The sequence below is a fragment of the Pipra filicauda genome, unplaced genomic scaffold (genome assembly GCF_003945595.2).
Source record: "Pipra filicauda isolate LSUMZ 115617 unplaced genomic scaffold, ASM394559v2 scaffold415_size613988_pilon, whole genome shotgun sequence".
Taxonomy (NCBI): Eukaryota; Metazoa; Chordata; class Aves; order Passeriformes; family Pipridae; genus Pipra; species Pipra filicauda.
The window spans coordinates 434,946-454,674 of NW_024104549.1; the positions used below are offsets into that span (position 1 = coordinate 434,946).

Sequence of the window (19,729 nt, forward strand, 5' to 3'; positions counted from 1 at the left end):
AGCTGCCTGGGAGGGAGCGGGACGCGAGCGACGATGACTCAGGGGACGGGCCAGAAATACTCCCAGCGCCGATCCTGACAGATGTAGGTTAGGAAGGAAGAAAAGACATAATAATAATCCCCCGACCTGGAATCGGGAAAGCAATATTTAACTGGGGGGGGGGAGGGATGGGGGGAGGAGGAGGGTGCAAGTTTTCACTGGCTCCGTCTTTGCCAGATGGGGTTTTGGGGAGGACACGTGTGCATTTGCAGTCAGAGGACCTTTCACCAACACCCTCCAAACACCCGTGCCCGGCCATGGGGCTGGATGGGTTTGGGGTGACACTGGGACCCCCATGCCCCCTGTCCCCACACTTTGTTGCAGGCAGTGGGCACCTGGAAATGGCTGGATGGGTTTGGGGTGACACTGTGACCCCCGTGCCCTCCCTCCCCGGCCCCATTCTCTGGAGCAGGCAGGGCAGGCAGGGGCAGGCAGCGGGCGCCTGGGAATGGCCTCTGTATCTTTAAGCTGTTTGAAGGGCTGGTCATTATCATACAGGATGTGGCTTCTCTTGCAGGGGCGAGATATCACACGTCGCCCTTGTGAACTTTGGTGTTAAAACCAGTTTGGGAAGAGAAGGACGGAGCTGGGCGGGGATGGGGGGCGGGGGGGTTGGCAAACGCACACTCAGGGGTAGGCTCCCATAAGCGTGTCCCCATGGAAGCGTTAGCCCCTGGAATTGTGCCCCCGTGGAAGCGCGCGCCCGCGGAAGCGCGTGCCCGTGGAAGCGCGTTCAAGCGTGCCCGGAGCCAGCGACGCTCCCCCCCCCCCCTTTTCCACCCCGCCTTGGCTGATCGTTTGCTTAAAGCAAATTAAGCCGGGCCCTCGTTACTATGGTGCAGCCAGGATCTCCAGCCTCCCTCGCGCTCCCGTAATAGCATTTATTAGCCCTATTTGCCTGCAAGCATGTCTTCCCGGATCTGCTAATGCATCAGCGGAGAGGGAATGGGGGAGATCCTATCGGGCGGCTGATTACAGCCCCCGACGGCCAGCGAGGCCGGGAAGGGGGGATTTAGAGGCGCAGAGGGGATTTGGGAGCATAGAAGGGATTTGGGGGGGCAGGAGCTCACCCCCAGCCCCCCGCGCCGGGGTTGGGGCAGGCAGCCTTCCTCGCCTGCCTTTTGTGAAGCAGCAGGCAGCTCCCGGCAGGCAGGAAAGTTGGGTTATTTATTGTTTTATTTTCCTAATTTTCCTGCTGAAGCGGCTTGGGGGGGGCTTGGGTTTCTATTTTTATTTTATATATGTTCTCTCCCCCCCCCCCCCCCCCCCCTCAGCTGGCCCCCCGCATCGGCAGCTGTTTGAAAACAGAAAAGGCAAGAAAGAAAAATTAAAATTATTCCGTCCGTAGGCGAGGAGGAGGAGGAGCGGGGTGTGAGGGGGAAGGAGGCTGCTCCCCGGGGCGCCCCGGGGGTTCGCCTCCCCGAAACCGCCGGGGCCAAAGGCTGGAGCCCGGGGGACGCGGGCGGTGGGCGGAGGGTGCCGGGGCGAGCAGCTGCCGGCCGCCCTCCTGCCCGCTCCCCGTCATTAGGGGAGACAAATCTGCTGTCAAGGAGCCAGATTTCCAATTTACCGATAATGATTCTTGCATGAAAATTGATCGAGGGGCAAGTCTGCCGCCTCTCGCCCGCCCGCCTTGGCGCAGCCCGCGGAGACGGGGCTTTCCGGACGGACGGACGGACACCAGCTCGCAGCCCCGCGTGGGTCACCCAGCCCACGCCACCACCACCCTCTCCAGGGTGGGGGAGTCCCCACTGCACTGCTCAGGGGGTGCGTTCCCCCCCCAGCCGAGGGTCCCGCTGCCTCTTCATCCTCCTCCTCGCCGGCTTTTTGTGTGCCTGCGGTTGGCAGCTGGGGGCCCAGCGGCAGGAAAACCCCCGGGAAGGCGTCACGCGTGGCAGCCAGGCTCCTGCCCTGGCCCCGCCGGTGACAGCCGCCACTGCCACCCTCCGCCGGCGCCCTGGGCTCGCTGCTATTTCAATTTTTATTTTTCCTCCTCCCCCCACGCACTTGATTCCCCCCGCTCCTCCTCCTCCTCCTCCTCCTCCACCTCCTCCTCCTTCTCCTCCTCCTCCCCGCTCCACCGTATTTTTTCGCCTCTGGTTTATTTTTCCAACCCCCTCCGTGTGGCTTGGTGCTAATTTTTGGGGGGGTTTCCTTCTTTTTTTTTTTTTTTTCCTTCTCGCTTCCTGACACGTCCTCCTCACCTTGGCTCTTTTATTTTTATTTTTAATTTTTTTTCCTGACCGCAATGGAACTGTAACATAAATCATGTTTGGGTTGAAACCACCTCTCTATTACTTACCAGGTAAGGCACTGAGCAATGCTGCCACCAGCCCTTTGCACTCCCTCTCCCCCCCCCCCTCCCTGGGGTCTCCCCGTGGGGTCCCCCCTAACCTGGGGACACCATGGCCAGCAGCAGCCGAGGGTGATTTGGGGGTGAAGTTACTTTCTTCCAGCACCTCATAGAGGTTTTGGGTTTTGGGGGGGGAAGCAGAGAGCTCCGGCACAGCACTGTACGGTTTTGGGGTGCATGGATTCCCCTCTCTTCTGCTGCCACTCCCTCACCCTGGGGGTTTCTCCCCTCCCCAAGGAGCCGGGAGGGTTCTGGCCAAGGCAGGATGGGGAGAAATGTGAGATGTGCTGTGTTTTGGGGTGGGGGTCCCTTCTGGCAACCCCACCACTGCATGGGCATGGAAATTTGGGGCACCAAAGTTTGCTGTGCCACCCCAGCCGGCAGCACCGGCCACCGCGGCAGCTGACAAGGGAAGGGGACCCCCACGGGGGGGTTTGGGGTGTTTCAGGAGCATCGGTGGGGATGGGGAGCTGGGGTGTGAGACCAGGCATGCACTAGGGGGGTGAAGGGTGTGTGCTCAGGGTGAGCGTTTGGGGTTCGAGGGTATGAGCTGGGGTGTGAACTGGAGGTGCATGGGGGTGAAGAGCTGGAGGTGCTCTTGGGGTGCAGGCTCAGGGTGTGTGTTTGGGATGCACACTGCGGGGGTACACTCAGTACACTCAGGCTGTGAGCTCAGGGTGCCAACTCGAGGTGCTTTTGGGGTGCACCCTCTGGATGCAGACTTGGACTGGGAGCTCTGGCTGTGAACTCGAAGTGTTTTTGGGGTGCAGACTTAGGAGGCAGGCTCAGGGTGTGAGCTTGGGGTGCTCTCCCAGACTTGAGGTGCAGTGGCAGGGCCCCTCTCTGAGGGTCCATGCCCCTGCGTGGCCGTTCCCCTACGGATGGTTGTTTGTTTCAGGAAATGGCTTTGGCATGTGGTTGTTACCGGAGCGAGCGGCTCTGCCCAAGGCGCCTGCGCCAGAGTGCACGAAGGCGAGCCAGGAAGGGCGGCTGAGGGGGGCCAGGGTTGAACTTGGGGTTCTCCCCCCCCGGGAGGGGTTGCGGCATGACATCCCCTCCCATCGCTGAGCCACAGTGGGGACATGGGTCACCTGCTTGCCTGCGGCACCCAGCTCACTCCCAGCATGATCCGACCCTGCGCCCTCCTCCTGCTGGCTGTGGGGGTCCCAGTCCTCGTCTTCCCCCCCGTCCCCAAACACCAGCGTCTTGCTCCTTGCTGTTCTCCACTGCGTACAGCAGCTGGGGGTGATTCCTTCCTGGCTTCCATGCCGTCCCTCATGGAGGGGATCCCTCCAAAGGCTGCAGGTGTAGGAAGACGGTTTGGGAGTTGGCTTTTTTCCCCTTAAATTCCATATTTAGCACACGTCGGTCGAGCCGGGGTTCCCAGCGGCAGCTCCTGTTGCGTGAAACTTCTGGCTTTGCCGTTGTTGCTAATGCACTAATTCCTGTGCCCTGGAAAACCCTGCTCCATCCGGCTCCCCACTTCCCAACTGCCTCGGAGGTGGAATAATAAAACCGGAGGAGAAAAGCAAGACAGAGAGGAACATGGAAGTGTCAGGCTGTGAGATTTAAGGCAATTAGGGGGAGCGATGCTGGAGGCGCTGGCACGCAGCGGGATCGCCGGCGGCAGCTGCCGGGCGTTGGGAGATGCCGGTGGGCCAGGTCGGGTGGGAGCAGATGGAGATGGGAACCTTCCCCCCGCCCTGGGCTCGCGGGGTTTCATCAGCGCGGGGCTGGTGGCGGTGACTCAGCGGCGCGAGTCCTGCTGGGGACTGTCACTGCCTCAGGGACTGCCTGGCCGTGGCCCGTGTCACACGCTCCTCGCTTCTCAGTGGCTTGTTCTCCCACCTTGGCTGGCACAGACGGCTCCTGTGTCCCTCTGGTCACTGATGTTCCTGTCCCCTCTGTCCCTGTGGTCACCAATGCTTCTGTCTCCTCTTTCCCTCTGGTCCCTGATGCTCCTGTCCCCTGTATCCCTCTGGTCACCAGTGCTTCTTTCCTCTCTGTTCCTCTCGTTGTGGGGCTGGAGATGTGCAGGGGGGCTTAGCTGACTGCGAGGGGACACCGGGCATGTGGGGCACTCACCATCAAGCATTGCTGAGAGCGAGGGGACAGGGAGGGAACCCCATTCCCTGCTGATCCATATGGGAACCATACTTGGGCTGGTTTTCCCTGAGATAACGTGGGCACTGTTGTCACCCTGCAGCCAGTGCCAGCATCCTTTGGGGACAGCACCTTCCTTTGGGGACAGCAGCACCCCTTGGGGTCACAGAGCATCCCTGGAGGGCCTGGCTCTCTGCTCCAGCAGGCACAAAGGTGGCACCCGAATGCATGCAGCCTTTGGGGGTCCTCCCTCTCCCTGTGGGTGTCCCCAAATCTAGCAGCCCCCAGCTGAAGGGGCCCTGGGACTCCCTGGTGGGTGCCTGGTGTGCTGGGGAGGATGGCAGTGGGTGCCGGCAGCGGATGCTGCTGACTCAGGACCTTCCCAAATGGTTCCTATTTTTATGCTGGGGCCGGGAATATTTAGCCCCTGGATCAAAGCAGATGGAAGGAGCTGGGTGATGCCGCGTAAACACCCGCTCAGCGGGTGCCGCTGGTGCGAGGTGTGAGTCACCGGCAGCTTTTGGCAGCACCGGGTGGGGACAGCCACCCCCAGGCTGGGTTTGGGGTGCTCGGGGCTGAACTCCTCTCTTGGCAGCTCCCTGGCTGGGTGCTGGGATTGGGGGCTGCCCTTTCTCATCCTCGCCGGCTGTGTGGTTGAGGGGTGCATGAGGATGGTGGTTTTGGGGTGCTGAGGGGGAACTGGGGGATGCCAGGGGGGTCCCGGCTATGTTAGGGTGCCAGGAAACCCCTCCTGCTTTCCTCCCTTGCCCACCCCACCATCCTCTTCCTCCTCCTCCTCCTCTTCCTCCTCCTTCTCCTCCTCCTCCTCCTCCTCCTCCTCCTCCTCTCCTCCTCTCGCCAGTCCTAAATTCGGTCGCCATGGTAACCATGTCAACCACTTTCCAGCTCCCTGTGATGGTTTGAAGAGGGGAGGGGGAGAAGAGGGGAGCCAGGGGAAGGGGGGGACCAGGAGCATTGCTTAGAGCTTGGGGGGACGTGCTTCCCAGATGTTTTTTTCCTGCTGGGTCCCGCCTGGCAAGTGGGGGCTGGTGCCAGCCCAGTGCGTGCCAAGAGGTCAGGGCTGGAGGTCCTGGCCTTTGGAGGGGCCTCCATCACAGCCCCCCAGCTCCAAGTGGGTAGGTGGGCACCCCCAAAATCCAGTGCCTCTCTGCAACCATCCTGCTTGTGCCAGGGCCCTGCTGGAACTCGGGATGTCAGTAGCCACACGGCTTGGAGGGGGGTGAATTACTCCCAGACACCCCTTTTTTTCTTTCCTCTATTCTTCCCACCGCCCCCCCTCCATAATCTCTTTATTCCCAGGCTAAGCCAGGTTCCCAATGGTTTTACAGACAGATTTGCCTGTAGCTGTATAGGACAGGGTGTAAAGCTGGGTGTCTCTGTGGGTGGGTGTGTAACGCCAGCCCTGGCATCATCCCACGGTGGCTGCCCCCCAGGAATAGCTGCACCAGCATGGAGCCACAGTGCTGCTGAGGGAGAGATGGAATTACCCCAGTGGGATTCTGGCTGGCAGTTCGGGGTACCACTGCCACCCTACCGCCGTCCCCCTGGCATCCCCCTCCTGGCACTGCCGCACCCCGATCCCCCGGGGTGCAGCGGGCATCACTCACCTCCAGACCCACCCTGGGGTTTCGAGGGGGAGCAGGTGCTTCCTTTCTTTACAGCGTGTCCCCCCCTTTTCCCTCTCCTTGGCACCGGCTGTCGGCACCTGCCGGGATGCTCCTTGGCACGGCACCGTGGCACGTGCGCGGGCACCGCCGGCGGCAGCCACGCTCAAGGCACTGCCGGTGGCAGCGGGGTGGGGGGGGTGGAGCAGGGCCAGCCCTGCCCCGAGCCTGGCAGCAGGGTGCATCCCCCCCTCTAATTTTATTACTAATTTTTAACTTTTATTTCCCAAACGCTGCGCTTAATTAAACCCAGCCGCCTCTTGCCGCGAGCCGACGTGGGGTATTTATGACACCAAACACCAACCCCCGCCAAAACACCCCTCCAACAGATTATTCCACTGGGATAAAGAGGGGGGGTGACACCCCAACCCCCTCCCCATCCCTTGCAAGACTCTTTGTGGGGGGAAGGCGGCAGTGCTTCAGCATCCCCAAGCTTCCTCCTTCCCCCCTTCTTTTAATAATAATGCTTTAAAGATGTTTGACATCTGTAACAAACAGCTGGCATCCTGTTATGGAAGAATGTCCTTTTATTTCTGAGCAGGTTGAACTGTCATTAATAGTATAATTAGGTGATTATCGGCGTACAGCAGAAAACTGCTTAATTGCACAGCCAGCTTTCCGAGGATCCCGGCTCCTTTATTGCTGGATTTGTTTTAGCCGCCTGAATTTTTTCGCACTGTGTTGTTGGTTTTGTTTTATGTTGGTTTTTTTTTTCCACGTTGATTATTATTATTTTTTAATGCGTGTGACAGCTGGGGGAGTGTGGCGGCAGCGAAGGGGGGGACACACGGGCCTACGCTGGCACTGGTCCTCATGTGTCCCCCCCTCTAGGTCCCCAGGTGGTTTAGTTTTAACCCCATGTGTTCCAGAGTTGGGGAAAGGGGGCTCAGAGGGGGGGTTTGCTGGGTGCAGCACCCGAGGGTGGGTGGGAGCGCCCAGGGGTGGGAGCTGAGGGAATAAAGGGGATAGCTTTGTTGGGGAGCAGAGCCATGGCACCTGCTCAGAGGGCACCCATCACCCTGGGAAACCTTTACCCCCCTCCATGCTGGGACCCTCTCTTTGGGGCACCGTGGCCCTCTCCATCCCCACTCACATGGGGCGTGCACGTGGCTCCCTGCCCTGCTCAGACGGCTGCGATGGTGTCACTCCATCCCTATCCCTGTCCTCATCCTTGTCCCTGGGATGTGTGGTTTTGGGGGCAGAGCAGCTTTTTTGGCGCCCGCCAGACAATAGCGCTTTGTATCTCCCTCCAATGCCGCCAAACACACTTGTTAGCGCCGCAGCTTTGTGCTGTAAATTTCCATGGAGTAATTACGTCTTAATTTATGATAATCCCGGGCGGGCGGTGGAGGGGGGTAAGCGCCAGTCAAGTTTGGAAGTTGCCCGCCGGGGCCCCGTGTCCCCCGTGGCTCACACTGACCGTGAACTCCGCCGTCGACCATGAACTTCTCCATCCCGGCTGGTGGGGAGAGACTCCCTGAGCAGGGAACGGGGCTGTTCCCGGGGGAAACAGGGAGCTATGTGGGGTTGGGAATTGGTCTCAGTGAGTGTCCCCAGCAGGGTGGCTGGTGTTGCCCATCCCACCATCCATCCAGGAGCTCAGGATCCCATGGATGTGTGGGCTGAGGTCATCCCGGGGTGATGCCAGGATGCTGTGCGTGTCCCGGTGCCGGCTCCCCCAGGAAGGAGGGAATCTCCCCCAATCCACTGCTCCTACATGGGGCCGGACCCTTCCCCCTTCCCACCGCTGAATGGCTCATCCCGCCTTTGTCTGGAGGGCTTATTACCGGCAAAATAGAGGCTCTTTTCCCTCGGCCTTCCCAGCGGGCAAATTAGACGCTTTGGCAATTTTCGAGGAGGAGGATGGGGAGGGGAGGAAGGCTCTCATCACCCGGCATACAACCCCAGCACCAGGCAGGGCGCTGCCACTCTCTGGCAGAGGTTTTGGGAGGGAAGTGAGAAGCTCCCCGTGTCCCCTCCAAAACCATTGAGGCACTGCAGTGAGAATCCCGTGGGATTTGAGGAGTCCCCCTGTGGAGGGGGTCAGGTCTGGGGAACGTGTTCCCAGTGTCAGTGAGCATCCCTACGGGGCTAGGAGGGTGCTGACGTCTATACATCCCACTGCCCATTGCCGATGGGGGTTGTGGATGCTCTGGGCACCCTATCCCATGCTCCAGGCTGGGTTTTATCCTGGGAAAGGGGTGAGAGCAGGGGGCTGCGCCCGCTGCACCTGCGGCCAGGTCCCCGTTGGGAGGCAGCGTGCACCCACTGACATTTGCCAAGCGTAAAAATTCAATTAATTCCAGCAGGCAGATTAAATATAAGTGAATTTTAATAATTTGCTCGAAAGGCTGAGGATTACTGTAGGCGAAAAGGGAGGATGCTGCGCACACGGGGGCACCAGCCGGCCTTCCCAGCACCGGCACGTGGGATTGCCGGCACTAATCACCCTAAATCCCGGCGTGGGAAGAGAAGAAGGGTCTGCTCCCCTTACTGGGGTTTTGGTTGATCTTCCCCGGTGATGAGGAACGTGCTGGATCTGTCCCACCAGTGCTGGCAGTGTTGTCTCCATCCCCAGCACAGTCTGACTCCACGGACATCTCTGCTGTTTCAAACCCTCCTCACTGGTGCCCATTCTTGGCAGGTTCCATGAAAAGGGGGAGACTCATCAAGGTGGCCCTGGGGACCCCAGTGGGACACTGCAAGGGGTCCCAGGGCTCCTGGGTTTGGAGAAAGCCAGGGTCTTTCCAAGATCTCTGCAGCATCCGTGGCTCAAAGCTGGGGATGTGGGGCACCGATCAGTAGCAGATGGTGCCGGCATTGGGAAAATGAAAATACACGCAGTAAATTAGCTGTTTGCCAGCGTTAATTCCTTATCCCAAGGTAAAACCTTCCCTCTGGCCCGTGCTGGGCCATCTGCACTGTCATAAACCGCAGTGCTGCGGCGCATGTGGGGGGATCCCGGGAGTGTGGGGGGGACCCCCCGTCCCGCCCAGACCCTCGGCTTTGCCGGTGGCACAGTGGGATTGATGGAGATTGCCCGTGACCTTTGGTAGGACACGAGGTATTACCATTAATACTTCTGTATTTCCGGAGTTCGTGCCATCCATAAATCTCATATCAAGGCGGGCGGGCGGTGTAATCTGCCAGGCGACGTTATTAATTCTCATTATTAATACCTGTTATTAGTACCTGTTATTAATACCCGTTGCCCATGGAGCCCGTTTTGAGCCACCCGTGGATGGGGTGAAGGATGGGGGCTGCACTGTGTAACCCCTCCCTGCCTTTTTGGGATGCAGCCAGGGCAGGTGCTGAGAAATCCCTGGTGCCAGCAGAGTTACCCACCAGCAGTGGGGGGTCCCCTGTGGGCACCCACTCCTGTGATGGGGACAGCTTTTGGCTGTGGACCCCTTTGGCTCTGCTGGGGGTGGCTTGCAGCACCTGGAAGGCAGAGGGGTGGCAGGAGGCATCTGCTCACCTTGTCCTGGCACTTCCTGACTGTGCCCTGCAGTCCGTTCCCCTGGCTGAGTCTTGGCCCCCCACCCTGCCTGCAGGCCCTTGTCCCTGTCTGCAGCCCACTGCCCTTGTCTGTAGCTCCCTGCCCCTGCCTCCCCCTGCCCTTGCCCTGCCTGCCGCCCCCTGCCCCTCTCTGCAGCCCTCCTGCCCTGCCCCTGCCTCCCCCTGCCCCGCCAGGACCTGCCCTGTGCAAGATCCAGCCTGCGTGAAACTCTAATCTCCAATTTTATTCGCTCGGCTCCAGCCGATTTGCATAATCCACATAATCACCCTGGTTTTAATTGCCTACAACTCTGCAGAAAGATCATGTGGTTAAGTGGTAAATCATAATTAGATAAATAATTGGCTTGGCCGCAGCAAGCTGCTTTGTTATACCTGCCATCTGCTGGGCAAGGGCTCCTGCGCCCAAAACAATGCGCTGCTGCCACACGCCTGCGCCAGGCTGGGGGTGTGGGGGCACGGGGACATGGGGCATGGGGATTTGGGGATGGGAGGGCAGCCTGGTTGTGCCGAGCATTGCCCACTCTTGGACTGTGCCATGCCCGGCAGCTGTGCAAGGTTTGGCAGCACTGTGAGATGCCTGGCTCCCACCCATGTGTTGCCCAACAGCACTGTGGAATGTCCAATGCCACCATGTGGTGCCCTACGGCATCTTGGAATCCCCAGTGACACCATGGAATGCCCAACGGCGCTGTGCAAGCTCAGTGGCACCACAAAATGCCCGGCAGCACCATGGAATGCCAAACAGCACCTTGCCCTGCTCAGTGGCACCGTGGAATGCCCAATGGCACCATGGAATTCCACAGTGGCACCATTTAATGCCTGGCAGCACTGTGCAGTGCCCAGGTCTCTCCCAGGTGATGCCCAGAATCCCAGTGCAATGTCCAAATCTCCCCCTCATGATGCCCAGCATCTCAGTTGAATGCCCAGCTCTCTCCCACCTGATGCCTGGCAGCCCCATGGAGCACCAGCACCCCATGAAGCCATTCTGCTGCAGCAGCAGCTGATGCAAAGGGGTGCAGGCTGTACCTCACTTCCCCCAAAGCAGAGGGATCCTTGGAGATGACTGGCACCTGGATCCAGGCATCAGGAGCCAAGAGGAGCTGCCAGCCCAGCCTGGGTGCTGCAGAGAAGCCCAGGGATCAGCAGCATCCTTGGGGCACAGGCACTTGATTTTCGAAGCCCCCAGCTTCGAAATGGGGCAAAAATGGAGCAGAAAGTTGCTTTCAAGTAAATCTTTCACTGTCTGGATTTCCTGTGGGCTGAAAAGGCTCCCACGGCTGGTTGGCCTGGGCTTGGGAAGGCCAGGAAGGGAGAGAAACCATCCGGCATCACTCCATCCGTGGCCTCTCCCAGAGCTGTGCCCTCCAAACGAGCTCTTATTACTTTGCTTGTTGTCGTTTGCCAGATCAATGGTCCATGGAGGAGTGATCGATGGAGTCCCAGCTGGATAATAGCGCCATGTGCCCGGATGCTTGGTGCTGGGCTGGGCTCCACAGGGAGCTCCGAATCCCATCCCTGGCCGTGAAGGTGCTCCTTACTTCAGGGGACCCACCCAGACCCCTGCAAGGGGATGGTGGATGCTCCTGGGATGGGTTCTGGGCTCTGCCCTGCGCACCTAAAATTGGACAGAGGCTGCACCTGGGGACACCTGGGGACAGCAAGTCTGGCCCCCTCCCTTCATTTTGGCTGCATGCTGGGAGGTGGGGAGGGAGAGCGGGAATGTGGGCTCTGATCGATCAATTAATTAATTAATGGAGTGTGCTGGAGGTGCAGCGGCAGAGCTGCTTTAATGAGGGGTGAAAAACGTGTGGCGGCTCGGCAGGACATCACCAGAAGAGGAGATGGCCCCTCCTGCCTGTCCTCTGCCTGTCCCCTGCCCGTGGGCTCCCAAGAGGGTGACGGGGTGCGTGGCAGGGGGACGGTGGGCAGGGACGACGGGCACACGGTGGCCCTGGCCGCCTGCCCTCCATCCTGGGGCTCTGCCTGCTGCATTCAGACAGCGGGGAGGGGGGCTGACAATGTGAGGCCATTAGCATTGAAAATCCATGCAGAGCAGCTGTTCCCGCTCGGAGCATGCAGCTGGATGCGGCGACGGAGCGGGAGCCGAGGTGCTGGGAGAGGGAGGAAAGGCTGAGGGGGGACCTGATCGCCTCAGATCCCTTGGGGAGTCATCCAGAGCAAGCATGGAGGAGCCTTCCAGAGGGCTGGGCCAAGTGGGCTCCATCCCAGCGGCGGTCCTGCGGGCTGGGTGCGGATCCATCCCAGGGGAGGAGGATGCAGGATGCTCGTCTCTCCCTGCTCCCTCGGCCTCCCGCCGCGCTGGGTTTTTTTCCGCTCCATTTGCCAGGGGCTGGAGCTGCTGCCTGATCGTATTTGGTAATAAATTATTAGTTCCAGCACTCGGGAGCCCGGGAGCTCAAAATAGCTGCTGTAAGAGCGGGCGGCTGGTGCAGGTCAAGTTCAATGGCAATCTGCTCCCAAGGGCACTCTATGCTCATTAGGGGCCTTTCAAGGTGCTGGGAAGGGGGCAAGCTGGAGCCAAGGTGCTAAACCTGCCCACTTCCTGTTTCTTGACAGCAGTATCCCCTGCCCGGGGATTTTGGGGTGCTGAGAGCCCATGCCTGCCCCTCGCTGCCCGTTCCTGCCTGCCCGCAGCGGCTGCCGGTGGGTTTTATTTGTCTCCAGCCCCACCAGGCAGCCAGACTGGTTCTGCTCTCGCTGCCGGAGGAGGCTCCCGCTGCCAAAAAACCCGCCAGCATCATCAGGAGCAGATGGAGAGAACATGGCACACTCCCAGCTCCCAGCTCCCAGCCCTGCGCCGGGGATGTGAGGGGGGCAGGGACACCGCTCCAGAAGCCAGAGGCTTGGGGTCCTGCACTACTGGATATGCCAAACCCCATGGCAGGTGCCATGTGTGGCACTGTGGGAAGGAGTGGCACAGGGAAGGGTGAGGGGAATATGGCAGTGACCCTGCCATCCCCTCTCCTCCTCCTGCCGGGCAGGGAGCTGCCTACTCCTGTGGCCAGCAGCCAACGGGCACCGGGAATGCCAGACACTCCCTGTGCCGCTGTGCCTGAGCACATGCTGTGGGAGGGTTGGGGACAGGGTGACACATCACCTGCTTCCCAGTCCCCAACCTCCCCCATGGCCTCAGCAGGGCCCCAGGTGCCCTGCAGCCCTGCAGCCCCCCCGCCTTGGCACTTTGGAGGGGTACAGGCAGCAGCTGCCCAGGGACAGGTACTTGGGCGTGTCAGCCCTGCACCCCACAGGGCCGGGGGCAGTGGAGGGACAGCCTGCCCTGTTTTGGGGTTCATGTCCCCGCCCCGGTGAGGCAACTGCTGACGTGACCCCGGACTGCTCCAGGCACAGAACTTGACCTGTTTTTCCGCACGGATCTGCCTGCTGGGAAAAGCAGCCGGGGAAGAGCTGAGCAGGCGTGGGGGAGCACCTCACCGTGGGGCATCACGGCGTCCCCAGCCGCCCTCAGGGGTGAGTGGCATCAACACGGCCCCGGCGGCGGGATGCCGGACAGAAGGAGGGACACAGTGTGGCCCCACATCCCATCCCCACGTGGATGCTCCTGCCCAGCCAGCTCTCCGTGCCTCAGTTTCCCCAGCTGGCAGCTGTCCCTTGGAGCAGTCCAGGGACGCCTGGACAGACGGACGCCAGCGCCGTCGGGGCATGGCGGGTGAGCGGCGCTGCTCGGGCCCCAGCCGGGGCGGAGGCGCCGATTTTATCACCGGGAAGAAGCAGCAAAACTGGTTTTGAGCCCGGCTGGGGCAGCGGCACAGCTCAGCCCGGGGGGCACACGAGCTCCCCGCACGCTTCCCGGCGAGCTGCCGGCTCCCAGCTGCCCTGCGCTCTCCTGGCAAATCCCATTGAGATCATGAGTTTGCCGGGAGGCGTTTGGGGCCGCGGGGATCAGCTGAGCATCACACGGGTGATGCCCTGCCGCCAGCCCCGTGCCCGGAGAGCGTGTGCCAGTGAGCTGATCCCACCGAGTGGCTGGCAAAGTGTCTCCAGACATGGATTGGGGCTGAAATGGGGGGGGGGTTATACCTGGGTTAATAGGTAGGGAGAAGCTGGGGGGCACTGGGAAGTGGTTGGGGATTGCAAAGCTGTGCCCGGGGGTTGTGGGGCTGTGCTGGAAGAATGCAGGGATGTGCCCAGGCTGTACCTGGGGGATGTGGGACGATGCCCATGGAATGTGGGGCAGTGCCCATGGCGTGCAGGGCTGTGCCTAAGGGTGTGGGGCTGTGCCTGTGAGCTGTGGGGTAATACTTGGGAGACGTGGGGCCGTGCTTGGGGAATTCAGGACTGCAGCCAAGAGAATGCCAGGCAGTGCCTGGGGGTGCAAGGCTGTGCCTGGGGGGTGCAGGATTGTGCCCAGGGGGTGCAGGGCAGTTCCTGGAGGATGTGTGGCAGTGCCCAGGGGGTGCAGGACTGTGCCCAAGTACATGGGGCTGTGCCTGAGAGCTTTGGGGCAGTGCCTGGAGGATGCAGGGCTGTGCCAAGGGGATGCCAGGCAGTGCCTGGATGATACAGGACTGTGCCTGGGGGATGTAGGGCAGTGCTCAGGGCATGCAGGGCAGCGCCCAGGGAGTTCAGGCTGTGCCTGGGGTGCTGCATCCCCTTTGTATGGTGCATGGGTGCCTGGTGGGGCAGGTATATCCCCGTGCCTTGCTCCTGGGGGGACACCAAGGACTCATCCGGGGGTCCACAAGCTGAAGCAGAGCCCGGGGTGCTGGTGCAGAGCCCGGGGGTGCCGGTGCAGAGCCTGGGGGTGCCGGGGCCAGGCTGGCGTGGCGGGTTGGCTTCCCAGCTGTTCTGGTAATGAATTTACATGAGCCGAGCGTGTCGACAAGGCGGCAGTCAATGGCTGAGAGCACCGGAGTTAATAAATGCTTGTATAATGAGGGCAGAGGGGAACGTGCCGCCGCGCCGGCCGCCTCTCCTGGGGCCGGGGGGCAAAGATTAATCAACGCTGAGTGCCACTCGTGCCCCCCCGGCTCCCGCAGCGCCCGGCGCTCTACCCAGCCAGCCGCTGCCACGGGATGCTCCAGTGTCTCCCGCGGTTATGCTCTACCCACCCACCCCCTATCATGGGATTCTCCAGATGTTCTGGCGTCATCAATGCCTCCAGTTGCCTCCAGCCCCACTGGGAGTTGGGGAGCTGCCCCGCGACCCTCCCCCACCATCCGCCTGCCCACCTGGGAGCTGGGCTAATTTTAGGCTGGTGTTAATGAAGCTGCTCGGTGAAGTCTATTTTAAGGGCCCTGACATCAGCAGTTACTGTATCGGGAGGTGGAGAGCCCTGGAGCAACTGGTGTGACAGCTCGGGGGACACGAGGTGGGCTGCACCTTCCTGCTCAGCTCCTGAACCCCCAGTTTTGGGGGTCACTGTGCCCTGTAGCACCTTGGTGCTTAGGAGTGCAACGAAGGGGATTTTGGGGGGCTGTGGTGAGGATTTGAAGGTGCATTTTGAGGAGCTGGGGGTGCTGTGGTACAGATTTGGGGGTGCAGTGCTGGAGTTTCGGGGTGCAGTGCTGGGGATCCATGGATGCAATATTGGGGATTTGGGGGTGCAGTGCTGAGGATCCAGGGATGGAATGGTGGGGATTTGGGGCTGCAGTGGTGGGAACTTGGGGGTGCAATACTGGCAATCTAGGGATGCAGATTAGGGATTTGGGGGTGCAGTGCTGAGCATCCAGGGATACAGTGTGGGGATTTAGGGGTGCAGTGGTGGCAATTATGGGTTGCAGCAGTGGTGCTTTGGGTTTTGGCAGTACCATGAAAGTCAGGGGACTGCTTTGCTCTCATCACCTCCATCAGGATGCTGAAGTCCCCGTGTCCCTCAAAACACCCTCTCCCTTACCGTGGGGCCCCACTGAACCCCCTTACTCCATTATCCAGGGATTCAGTGAGGCCATTGGATGCCCCCATTGCCTGAACTCGGGGTGCATTTTGGGGTGGTGAACCAGAGGGAAGGTCTTGCTCATCCCACTAGTTGTTCCAGCTCTGGGGGCGGAGGCGGGGGGGAATTGAGGATCCACTCTCCAGGTTAGGCCCTGTCTAACCCGGGCTCTCTCATTCACAGGCATGAGCCATGAGCCGAAGTCGCCGTCCCTAGGAATGCTCTCCACTGCCACCCGCACCACCGCCACCGTCAGCCCCCTCACCCCATCCCCCCTCAACGGCTCCATCGTCCCCAATGGCAGCCCTGCAGCCAGCAGCACTTTGTCCGTCCAGGCAGCACCTTCCTCCAGCTTCGCCGCCGCTCTCCGCAAGCTCGCCAAGCAAGCCGAGGAGCCCCGAGGTAGGGACAGGGATAGGGGACAGGGGAGTGACAAACACCAGTGCCTTTCCCCCCGCCACCACCCGGGAGCTGCTGTTTTCTTGCCATTTCCCAGCTAATGTCTTTCCCCCCCGCGCCGTGTCTCGAGGGGGCAGTTTAGGAATTCAATTCAGCCAGAGTAATCCAAATGCCGGATCACTCACCATAGCCTGGGAGAAAGCCTGGGAGAGAGCAGTGTGGGGGAAAAAACAGCCCTGCTCCCTCCCACCACGCTTCACCCAAATGCTGTTTCTTTCCAGAGGTTCCCTCAGATTTGCTCCTTCCTCAAATTCCATGACTAAATGGCAAATTTGAGCTCACCAGGACGTCCCCGTCCCTTGTCACCCATATCCTCCATCACGCCCCCCTGTCTGCTCAGATGTGGGGTGATGGGATGTGAGGTGGTTCTGGAGCACCACGTGGTCCCCACTGCCACAGGGAGCATGTCCCATGGGAATTGCCAGGGCTGTCCCACATACAGAAGGGGAGGCAGCCAGTCCCCAGGCTGTGAAGTGTTTCACCAGGAGGCTGCTGGCATCATCAGTTTAGGATGAAATAGCATTTATCCGTGGCATTTGCATTGGTGGGTGCTCCCCTTGGGTCACTGCCCACCACCCGGGCACTTTGATCCCTGGAGAAGACACTCAACCCCTTTGCAAGGGATTTTTAGCAAGGTCTTTTTGGAAGACCCTCTTTAAAAGACCCTTTTAACAAGGCCCTATTGGGACAAGCCTTTTTCCAAGACCATTTTTTCAAGGCTCTATTTGGGAAACCCTTTTTTTAGAAGGACCGTCTGCAAGACCCTCCTCGTAGCCCCCCACCAGCCCCCAAAAGCCCCATCACAGCCATGACCTGAAGCATCAGCTGCTCCCAAGGAAGCATGTGGGGACACCAGGTCCCTGTGAACTGAGGGGACCATGTCTTGGTGATGTTTCATCCTTGCTGGGAACTCCTGGTTCTCCCCAGCTGCCTCCTCTGGAACCCATCTGCTTCCTTTGGGGCAATCGACTGGGTTTGGGGGATTATTTTGCTTTTTCTTCCCCCCCGGTACCCCACAGCTCATGCCCTCCCAATACTGCTCAGCCCATCCCAAAGCACGTCATCAGGTTTGGGCATGGATTTCATGGCACTGGGGAGAAGCAGTAACATTCCCTTTGGATTTGCCCTTAACACATGCATAGTTTGTTTGCAAAACCCCCCTGCCCTCGCCCATCTGGGTGCCCCAAGTGGCTCATCCTGGAGGTTTTTAATTGGTGTGGGTTTGGGGGTGTGCTGGGAAGGAGATTTTTCTCCATGCAATGGCTTTTAGCATCAGGAAATTAATGGCTTTGCACCAAAATCCTCACCCACTTCCCACAACAGGAGATACTCACTCCTCTTCCCTTCCCACTGTGGGAGATGCTTTGCCATAGTAGTTGCCAGCTATGGGGTGATGCCAACAAGATCCACCCAAGATTACTGTCTTTTTTCTGGCTTTATGGACTCACAGTTCTGCTGGGGCATCTGTTAGGGATGTCCCACTGTCCCACAGCGTCCCAAACTGCTGGGGCTCATCCTAACTGACCCCATCCCAGCAAAGCCCCCTGAAACCGCCACCTGCCCAGGGGCTCCTTCCAGCAAAGCCCCACGAAGCCACTGCCTGCCCGGGGGCTGCTGCGTCTTGTCCTGCCCCAGGCTGTCCGCAGGGTGGGTTTTATTCCACCCTCCCTTCCCTTCTTTTTTCCCTGTTCTCCGTCAGGGTCTCAGCTGTTAATTACATTTGCCTGTCAGCCCGGGCTGCTAATCTGCTATCGCGGAGCGGGAAGCGGGAGGTCAGAAAACAAAGGTGACACCATCACACTGTGCCTCTTGTCATCTCCAATCCAGATTAGTTTCATTGACTAACTCCTGGCTGAATACCACCAGTTAATTATAACGATCACAAACCCTCCCGTTTAAAGCCACACAGCGAGAATTAAGGTTCTGAAGTAAGACTTTAGCTTCATTAATTGCCGGGCTCATTGTGATGGTATTGATTGTTAACGCTATCGCGTGGTGAGTAATGGCTTCCCAGCTCAGAGGGGATTAGGCTGCTAATTGTTGTTGGCCTTGCGCTGACAAGATAGACTTCAGTGGGTGTCAAATCCGTGTGGCGGCCTCCTTTGTCGGGGACAGCCTTTCTCCTTCCCCCAGCCTTGCTGCTCTTCAAATGAAAGCGATTCGGAGCGACTCGGGAATAATTAATACAGGAGGGCGGCCGGCAGTGGGATGCTCCGCTTGGCCTCTGCTCTGCCGAGCATCCTTCCCGCTGAGAATCCTTCTGGAGCATCCTTCCCACCCAGCATCCTTCCCGCTGCCTGGGGATGCTCCTGCCTCCCCGTGGCATTCCTGACCTTGCTTCTTCCTGGTGTTCCGCTGTCACAAGGATGGCGAGGGGATGGAGGTGGGTTGCAGGGTCACAGGGTGAGGGAGCAGCTGCTGGCACTCTCGGGGGAGCCAGCTGGTGTGCTCACAGGGCAAGGAGCTGGCATGCACACTCAGGGGAGTGGGCTTGCACACCTGAAAGCTGAGGAGACACCTTGCACACTCAGGGGAGCCAAGGCCACTCTCAGTGCCAGGCTCAGTGCCAGAGGGAGCATCGCTGTCAGCTCTCTGATGGCACCCTGTGGTGACCATGGGCCACTCCTCACTCTCCAAAGGCTGATCCCTGCTGGTATGCCAGAATCTTCCCCCTGACCCAGACTCCAGGCTGGAGGGAGCAGGGTTTGGGGGGTCAGAGCCCCCCAGGCCGCCTGGCTGGGTTTGAGGATTGGACAGCATTCCATGGAGCAGACGCCAGGCACCGTGTGCCCTGGTTAATGTGGAATTTGTATTTCTGCTCCATCTCTGCTTTTCCCACTTTCTGCTTTAACTCCATTTCCATTTTTCCATTTGGAAATATGGCCAGCATCCCTGGGGTGGGGATAATGTAAAATACAGATGTATTATGCAAATAAGGCCAAAGCTTTGCTCAAGGGTTTTGGGGAGTCACTCCATCCCAGTGTCTCCAGGTACCCTGGCTTGTGCATAGAAACTTTTGCAGCTGGATTAAGGAGTCTTTGGGTTCAGCTTGAGAAGATGTGGCTATCTGGGGTTGTCATCTCATTGGTGTCACTTGTGCCAAGAGGCTTTATTAGACTAGTGGGATTGGAAGCCCCTATTAGGGAGAAAGAGGGTACCCATCCCACTATGTGGGGTGAAGCCCTTTTGCACCAGTGGGAACCTACCTTGGTACAGGCTCCCTGGGAACCCCAGGATGGGAGGATGAGGGTCCAGTCTGGGCATCTGGTGGGATGCTGACCACCGTGCGAGCATCCCTGGTCCCTGCAGTGGGGCATCCTGTCAGGAGTGGCTCTGTCATTTTTGGAGGGTGCTTTCATCTGGCTAACTGCTGTGTTTTCCCAATTCATTTTAATTTTTAATTTCAGGGTCCTCACTAAGCAGCGAGTCGTCCCCAGTCTCCTCGCCAGCCACCAACCACAGCTCCCCCGCCAGCACCCCCAAACGTGGCCCCATGGGCCCCATCATCGTGCCCCCGGGGGGGCACAGCGTGCCCAGCACGCCGCCCGTCGTCACCATCGCCCCAACCAAGACGGTCAACGGGGTCTGGAGGAGCGAGGGCAGACAGGTATGGCTGTGTTTGTTGGGTGCCCAGCCCCCTCAAAGGTTGGAGGGTGT

At 59.6% G+C, this 19,729-nt stretch overlaps 1 protein-coding gene across 4 annotated transcripts in view; it reads left to right on the forward strand.

Annotated features, from left to right (window-relative positions):
- The window catches only part of GSE1 (Gse1 coiled-coil protein), a 101,582-nt gene that overhangs the window by 70,630 nt on the left and 11,223 nt on the right, over positions 1-19,729 (forward strand). For 3 of the 4 annotated variants that reach the window (XM_027737893.2, XM_039385488.1, XM_039385489.1), the window contains exons 3-4: positions 15,797-16,015; positions 19,480-19,679. In XM_027737893.2, coding sequence (XP_027593694.1) covers positions 15,797-16,015; positions 19,480-19,679 — 419 coding nt within the window. Of the gene's footprint in view, positions 1-2,211; positions 2,345-15,796; positions 16,016-19,479; positions 19,680-19,729 lie in introns of those variants that run through there. The other variant, XM_039385490.1, reaches the window with a different exon arrangement.